This window comes from Balaenoptera acutorostrata, chromosome 18, assembly GCF_949987535.1.
Source record: "Balaenoptera acutorostrata chromosome 18, mBalAcu1.1, whole genome shotgun sequence".
Lineage (NCBI taxonomy): Eukaryota > Metazoa > Chordata > Mammalia > Artiodactyla > Balaenopteridae > Balaenoptera > Balaenoptera acutorostrata.
The window spans coordinates 47,514,673-47,522,443 of record NC_080081.1 but is presented as its reverse complement, the minus strand read 5'-3'; the positions used below and the strand labels follow the sequence as shown (position 1 = coordinate 47,522,443).

Here is a 7,771-nt window from a genome sequence, read left to right as displayed (position 1 = left end):
AGAAAAGTGACCCCGAACGAAAAGCAACCGGCCTTCGGCGGAGAGGCCGTGCCGTGCTCTTTACCGACAAATTTGCCCCGACCTGCAGGCCTCTGCCTGTCCTAGGCGGATCGCCGCTGTCGGCGCGCCACAGCCTCACAGCCTCACGCCAGGCCGGCCCCTGCGGCCGCTCGGAAAACGCGGCGAGCGGAACCCGCACGCGGAAGCGCCGGGCGCACTGAGCATGCCCAGTTGCAGAGCCGACCAGAGGAGTTTTTTCTTTTCTTTTCTTTTTTCTTTTTCTTTTTTTTTTTTTTTTTTGGTCTCAAGCAGCAGGCCTTCTCCCCACCCCCACCCGAGCCCCCCACCACCCCCGGCCTAAGCAGCTACCATGGCCGAGGTCCCCGGCGCGGTGTTGTCCCAGGCGGGTTGGTAAGTGGCGAGTCCCATCGGCCGCGGGCGCGGGCCGGGCCGGAGTAGGGTTGGGGTTGGGGCGGTGGGGTGCGTGTCGGGGTAGGCGGAGGCCGCCGCCCGCCCCCGGCCTCTCCCCGGGCCCTCCGGGCCGGCTCCGCCCCCGGCGCCACGCGGAGCCGAGCGAGTTCTCCAGCTCCCCTCGGCGTGGCGGCGCGGCCTGGGCCCCGGGAGGCGGGCGGCGCGCCGGGGAGAGGCCGGGGGCCGCGGGCAGGGCGGCGGAGCGGGCGGCGACGCAGGCCCGAGCCGAGCCGCGCGGGCGGACCCTCAGCGCCACCGCGCCGCTCCGGGGGTTGTTGCCGCGGCTGGACGAGGGGAGGCGAGGGCTGGACAACGGAGTGCGGCGGAGAGGGACGAGCGCGGCCGGAGCCCGCGGGCCCGCGGGAAGTTGAGGGCAGAGCACCGCCCAGGTTGTTGCCGGCCGCGTCTCCGTCCTCCTTATTCCAAAGTACAGGACGGAGCAGGGGAAAGCCGCCCTCTGCGGCAGACACACAACTTCTGAAGCTGAGAATGACCACGTTAACTCGTGTGGATGCTCCGTAGAACTTTTCTTGAAAGGATGACGGTGTTCGGATTTTTAAAGACATGTTAAGATTTTAGGATCCGAAAACAATAAAAAAATTATGCGAATTAAGCAGCTTCTGCAACTTAGGCCATTAGGGTTGTAAACATCCAGTTTAATTTACTAACGCTTTAACAGGCCTGCATGGGCACAGTCTGGGATGAAGGGTGGGAAGGAGGTTGAAAAAGATTTGCCCCTGCTCTCTGGAAGTTCACTATCTTAGCGAAAAGAGGGGAAGGAGGCATTAAAACAACAAACACAAAAACGGGAAATTGTGGTAAACATACCAAATGTGGTATGGAATTGGAGAGGAAGGAGAGTTAATTTCCTAGAGAAGTGGGCTTTGGGAGATGGTGAGGAAAAGGCTTTGTAGGTACAGAGCCGCTGGAGATGAGGCACAGAGGTAGGAAAGTGCCTATTGGTTTGCAGAATTGATATTAGATCCCTATGGTTCCTGGAAGTAGAAGGGTGTCCAATGAAGATTAAGACCTTAAAAGTTTGTGGCCAGGATATGGAGCCTACAAGTACCTAAAGGATGGATTTGATTTTGTGAATTAAATTTTTGATTAGAGGGCTGTAACACCTGTGTTTTGAAGACGCTGTTCCTGGCTCTACTGGCACCTCATTTTACAGGTGAAGAGATTGAGGCACAAAATTGTTAAGTAACTTCCCCCCAAAAATGACATAACTGGAAAGTGGTGGAGTTGAATGGTGAGCACAGAGGGGCTGGTTCCAGCTCTGGTGCTTTTAACTGTTACTGTTCTGACAGTTTTTGCTTAGAACACTCTTGGCATAACAAACTGTAGCGTTAAAAACTCCTTTTTCAGTTTTATTTTTGTTCTTCTAACTGGAATTTCTACATTCAGTTTCTTTACCTCACAACGCTGTCTTGAAAAATCTTGGATCACTCTTTCTGAGTTTTTCCCCATTCTTTGTTTGATTAAGCCTTAGTTCTTCAAACTAGTTGTATGAATTCGTTTACAGTCTTTTACTGCTTTCCAACGTGATCCCACCTGTATTAGAAAGGCCTGTCTCAATATTTTGATTCCAAACACATACTAAATTGTTCTTTGGACTCTAAGATCCTTAAGGGTGGGTAAACTGCATCTTATGTTTCTGTATATCTGTAATGCCAGGGAGCTCACTACCTTGTAGGTTCTTTTTTTTTTTTGAATTTTTGAATTTTATTTAATTTATTTTTTTATACAGCAGGTTCTTATTAGTTATCCATTTTATACATATTAGTGTATATATGTCAATCCCAATCTCCCAATTCATCCCACCACCGCACCCCCGCCCCTGCCACTTTCCCCCTTGGTGTCCATACATTTGTTCTCTACATCTGTGTCTCTATTTCTGTCCTGCAAACCAGTCCATCTGTACCATTTTTCTAGGTTCCACATATATGCATTAATATACGATATTTGTTTTTCTCTTTCTGACTTATTTCACTCTGTATGACAGTCTCTAGATCCATCCACGTACCTGCAAATGACCCAGTTTCGTTCCTTTTTATGGCTGAGTAATATTCCATTGTATATATGTACCACATCTTTATCCATTCATCTGTCGATGGGCATTTAGATTCTTTCCATGGCCTGGCTATTGTAAATAGTGCTGCAGTGAACATTGGGGTGCATCTGTCTTTTTGAATTATGGTTTTCTCTGGGTATATGCCCAGTAGTGGGATTGCTGGGTCATATGGTAATTCTATTTTTAGTTTTTTAAGGAACCTCCATACTGTTCTCCATAGTGGCTGTATCAATTTACATTCCCACCAACAGTGCAAGAGGGTTCCCTTTTCTTCACATCCTCTCCAGAATTTGTTGTTTGTAGATTTTCTGATGATGCCCATTCTAACTGGTGTGAGGTGATACCTCATTGTAGTTTTGATTTGCATTTCTCTAATAATTAGTGATGTTGAGCAGCTTTTCATGTGCCTCTTGGCCATCTGTATGTCTTCTTTGGAGAAAGGTGTATTTAGGTTTTCTGCCCATTTTTGGATTGGGTTATTTGTTTTTTTAATATTGAGCTGCAGGTGCTGTTTATATGTTTTGGAGATTAATCCTTTGTCCATTGATTCCTTTGCAAATATTTTCTGCCATTCTGAGGGTTGTCTTTTCGTCTGGTTTGTAGTTTGCTTTGCAAAAGCTTTTAAGTTTCATTAGGTCCCATTTGTTTATTTTTGTTTTTATTTCCATTACTCTAGGAGGTGGATCAAAAAAGATCTTGCTGTGATTTATGTCAAAGACTGTTCTGCCTAAGTTTTCCTCTAAGAGTTTTATAGTGTTCAGTCTTACATTTAGGTCTCTAATCCATTTTGAGTTTATTTTTATGTATGGTGTTAGGGAGTGTTCTGATTTCATTCTTTTACATGTAGCTGTCCAGTTTTCCCAGCACCACTTATTGAAGAGACTGTCTTTTCTCCATTGTATATCCTTGCCTCCTTTGTCATAGATTAGTTGACCATAGGTGAGTGAGTTTATCTCTGGGCTTTCTATCCTGTTCTATTGATCTATATTTCTGTTTTTCTACCAGTACCATATTGTCTTGATTACTGTAGGTTTGTAGTACAGTCTGAAGTCAGGGAGTCTGATTCCTCCAGCTCTGTTTTTTTTCCATAAGACTGCTTTGGCTATTCAGGGTCCTTTGTGTCTCCATACAGATTTTAAGGTGTTTTTGTTCTAGTTCTGTAAAAAATGCTATTGGTAATTTGATAGGGATTGCATTGAATCTGTAGATTGTTTTGGGTAGTATAGTCATTTTCACACTATTGATTCTTCCAATCCAGGAACATGGTATATCTCTCCATCTGTTGGTATCACCTTTAATTTCTTTCATCACAGTCTTTTTTTTTTTTTTGAAAGGGGTCTGGAAGGAAGCCGCCTGTTTGTTGATGATGGTTACTTGCAGGGAGGCTCTGGGAGCTGGGCAGGGGTGGTAATGGTGAAGGGGACTTCATGTTCTGTTCTGGATTGTCTGAATCTTTTTTAAATTTTTATTTATTTATTTATGGCTGTGTTGGGTCTTTGTTTCTGTGCGAGGGCTTTCTCTAGTTGCAGCAAGTGGGGGCCACTCTTCATCATGGTGCGCAGGCCTCTCACTATCGTGGCCTCTCTTGTTGTGGAGCACAGGCTCCAGACGCGCAGGCTCAGTAATTGTGGCTCACGGGCCTAGTTGCTCCGCGGCATGTGGGATCTTCCCAGACCAGGGCTCGAACCCGTGTCCCCTGCATTGGCAGGCAGATTCTCAACCACTGCGCCACCAGGGAAGCCCTCATCACTGTCTTATAGTTTTCTGCATACAGGTCTTTTGTCTCTCTAGGTAGGTTTATTCCTAGGTATTTTATTGTTTTTGTTGCAATGGTAAATGGGAGTGTTTCCTAAATTTCTCTTTCAGATTTTTCATCATTAGTGTATAGGAATGCAAGAGATTTCTGTGCATTAATTTTGTATCCTGCAACTTTACCAGATTCATTGATTAGCTCTAGTAGTTTTCTGGTGGCATGTTTAGGATTCTCTATGTATAGTATTATGTCATCTGCAAACAGTGACAGTTTTACTTCTTTTCCAATTTGTATTCCTTTTATTTCTTTTTCTGCTCTGATTGCTGTGGCTAGGACTTCCAAAACTATGTTGAATAATAGTTGCGAGAGTGGACATCCTTGTCTTGTTCCTGATCTTAGAGAAAATGGTTTCAGTTTTTCACCATTGAGAATGATGTTTGCTGTGGGTTTGTCGTATATGGCCTTTATTATGTTGAGGTAGGTTCCCTCTATGCCCACTTTCTGGAGAGTTTTTATCATAAATGGGTGTTGAATTTTGTCAAAAGCTTTCTCTGCATCTATTGAGATGATCATATGGTTTTTATTCTTCAGTTTGTTAATATGGTGTATCACATGGATTGATTTGCGTATATTGAAGAATCCTTGCATCCCTGGGTTAAATCCCACTTGATCATGGTGTATGATCCTTTTAATGTGTTGTTGGATTCTGTTTGCTAGTATTTTGTTGAGGATTTTTACATCTATATTCATCAGTGATATTGGTCTGTAATTTTCTTTTTTTTTAGTATCTTTGTCTGGTTTTGGTATCCAGGTGATGGTGGCCTCATAGAATGAGTTTGGGAGTGTTCCTTCCTCTGCAATTTTTTGGAAGAGTTTGAGAAGGACGGGTTTAACTCTTCTCTAAATGTTTGATAGAATTCACCTGTGAAGCCATCTGGTCCTGGACTTTTCTTTGTTGGAAGATTTTTAATCACAGTTTCAATTTCATTACTTGTGATTGGTCTGTTCATAATTTCTTTTTCTTCATGGTTCAGTCTTGGAAGATTATACCTTTCTAAGAGTTTGTCCATTTCTTCCAGGTTGTCCATTTTATTGGCAAAGAGTTGCTTGTGGTAGTCTCTTAGGATGCTTTGTATTTCTGCAGTGTCCGTTGTAACTTCTTTTTCATTTTTAATTTTATTGATTTGAGTCCTCTCCCTCTTTTTCTTAATGAGTCTGGCTAATGGCTTATCAATTTTGGTTATCTTCTCAAAGAACCAGCTTTTAGTTTTATTGATCTTTGCTGTTGTTTTCTTTGTTTCTATTTCATTTATTTCTGCTCTGATCTTCATGATTTCTTTCCTTCTACTAATTTTGGGTTTTGTTTGTCCTTTCTCTAATTCCTTTAGGTGTAAGGTTAGGTTGCTTATTTGAAATTTTTCTTGTTTCTTGAGGTAGGCTTGAATAGCTATAAACTTCCCTCTTAGATCTGCTTTTGCTGCATCCAGTAGGTTTTGGATCGTCGTGTGTTCGTTGTCATTTGTCTCTAGGTATTTTTTGATTTCCTCTTTGATTTCTTCAGTGATCTTTTGGTTATTTAATAACGTATTGTTTAGACTCCATGTGTTTTTGTTTTTTACGTTTTTTTCCCCTGTAATTGATTTCTAATCTCATAGCATTGTGGTCAGAAAAGAAGATGCTTGATATGATTTCAGTTCTCTTAAATTTACTGAGGCTTGATTTGTGACCCAACATGTGATCTATCCTGGAGAATGTTCCGTGTGCACTTGAGAAGAAAGTGTAGTCTGCTGTTTTTGGATGGAATGTCCTATAAATATCAATTAAATCTATCTGGTCTATTGTGTCATTTAAAGTTTCTGTTTCCTTATTAGTTTTCTGTTTGGATGATCTGTCCATTGGTGTAAGTGAGGTGTTACAGTTCCCCACTATTATTGTGTTACTGTCCATTTCTTCTGTTACAGCTGTTAGCAGTTGCCTTATGTATTGAGCTGCTCCTATGTCGGGTGCATATGTATTTACAATTGTTATATCTTCTTCTTGGATTGATCCCTTGATCATTATGTAGTGTCCTTCCTTGTCTCTTGTAACATTCTTTATTTTTAAGTCTATTTTATCTGATATGAGTATTGCTACTCCAGCTTTCTTTTGATTTCCATTTGCATGGAGTATATTTTTCCATCCCCTCACTTTCAGTCTGTATGTGTCCCTGGGTCTGAAGTGGGTCTCTTGTGGACAGCATATATATGGGTCTTGTTTTTGTATGCATTCAATGAACCTGTGTCTTTTGGTTGGAGCATTTAATCCGTTTTTGTTTAAGATAATTATCGACATGTATGTTCCTATTACCATTTTTTAATTGTTATGGGTTTGTGTTTTGTAGGTCCTTTTCTTCTCTTGTGTTTCCCACTTAGAGAAGTTCCTTTAGCATTTGTTGTAGAGCTGGTTTGGTGGTGCTGAATTCTCTTAGCTTTTGCTTGTCTGTAATGCTTTTGGTTTCTCTGTTGGATCTGACTGAGATCCTTGCCGGGTCGAGTAATCTTGGTTGTAGGTTCTTCCCTTTCATCAGTTTAAATATATCCTGCCACTCCCTTCTGGCTTGTAGAGTTTCTTCTGAGAAATCAGCTGTTAACCTTATGGGGAGTTCCCTTGTATGTTATTTGTCATTTTTCCCTTGCTGCTTTCAATAATTTATCTTTGTCTTTAATTTTTGCCAATTTGATTACTATGTGTCTTGGCGTGTTTCTCCTTGGGTTTATCCTGTATGGGACTCGCTGCGCTTCCTGGACTTGGGTGGCTATTTCCTTTCCCATGTTAGGGAAGTTTTGGACTATAATCTGTTGAAATATTTTCTTGGGTCATTTCTCTCTCTCTTCTCCTTCTGGGACTCCTATAATGCCAATGTTGTTGTGTTTAATGTTGTCCCAGAGGTCTCTTAGGGTGTCTTCATTTCTTTTCATTCTTTTTTCTTTATTCTGTTCCATGGCAGTGAATGCCACCATTCTGTCTTCCAGGTCACTTACCTGTTGTTCTGCCTCAGGTATTCTACTATTGATTCCTTGTAGTGTATTTTTCAGTTCAGTTGTGTTGTTCATCTTTGTTTGCTCTTTAATTCTTCTAGTTCTTTATTAAACATTTCTTGCATCTTCTCGATCTTTGTCTCCATTCGTTTTCCGAGGTCCTGGATCATCTTCACTTATCACTACTCTGAATTATTTTTCTGGAAGGTTGCTTATCTCCACCTTATTTAGTTGTTTTTCTGGGGTTGTATCTTGTTCTTTCATCTGGTACATAGCCCTCTGCTTTTTCATCTTGTCTGTCTTTCTGTGAATGTGGTTTTTGTTCCACAGGCTGCAGGATTGTAGTTCTTCTTGCTTCTGCTGTCTGTTCTCTTGTTGATGAGGCTACTTAAGAGGCTTGTGCAGGTTTCCTGATGGGAGGGACTGGTGGTGGGTAGAGCTGGGTGTTGCTCTGGT

The 7,771-nt window shown here is 42.3% G+C and overlaps 1 protein-coding gene across 1 annotated transcript in view; it reads left to right on the top strand.

Annotated features, from left to right (window-relative positions):
- The first annotated feature begins 271 nt into the window (after positions 1 to 271).
- TDRD3 (tudor domain containing 3) overlaps positions 272 to 7,771 on the top strand; it is a 217,353-nt gene continuing 209,853 nt past the window's right edge. Inside the window, exon 1 of the mRNA XM_057533172.1 lies at positions 272 to 411. Within this exon, the coding sequence (XP_057389155.1) occupies positions 371 to 411 (41 nt within the window). The 5' untranslated portion in view covers positions 272 to 370. The remainder of the gene's footprint in view (positions 412 to 7,771) is intronic.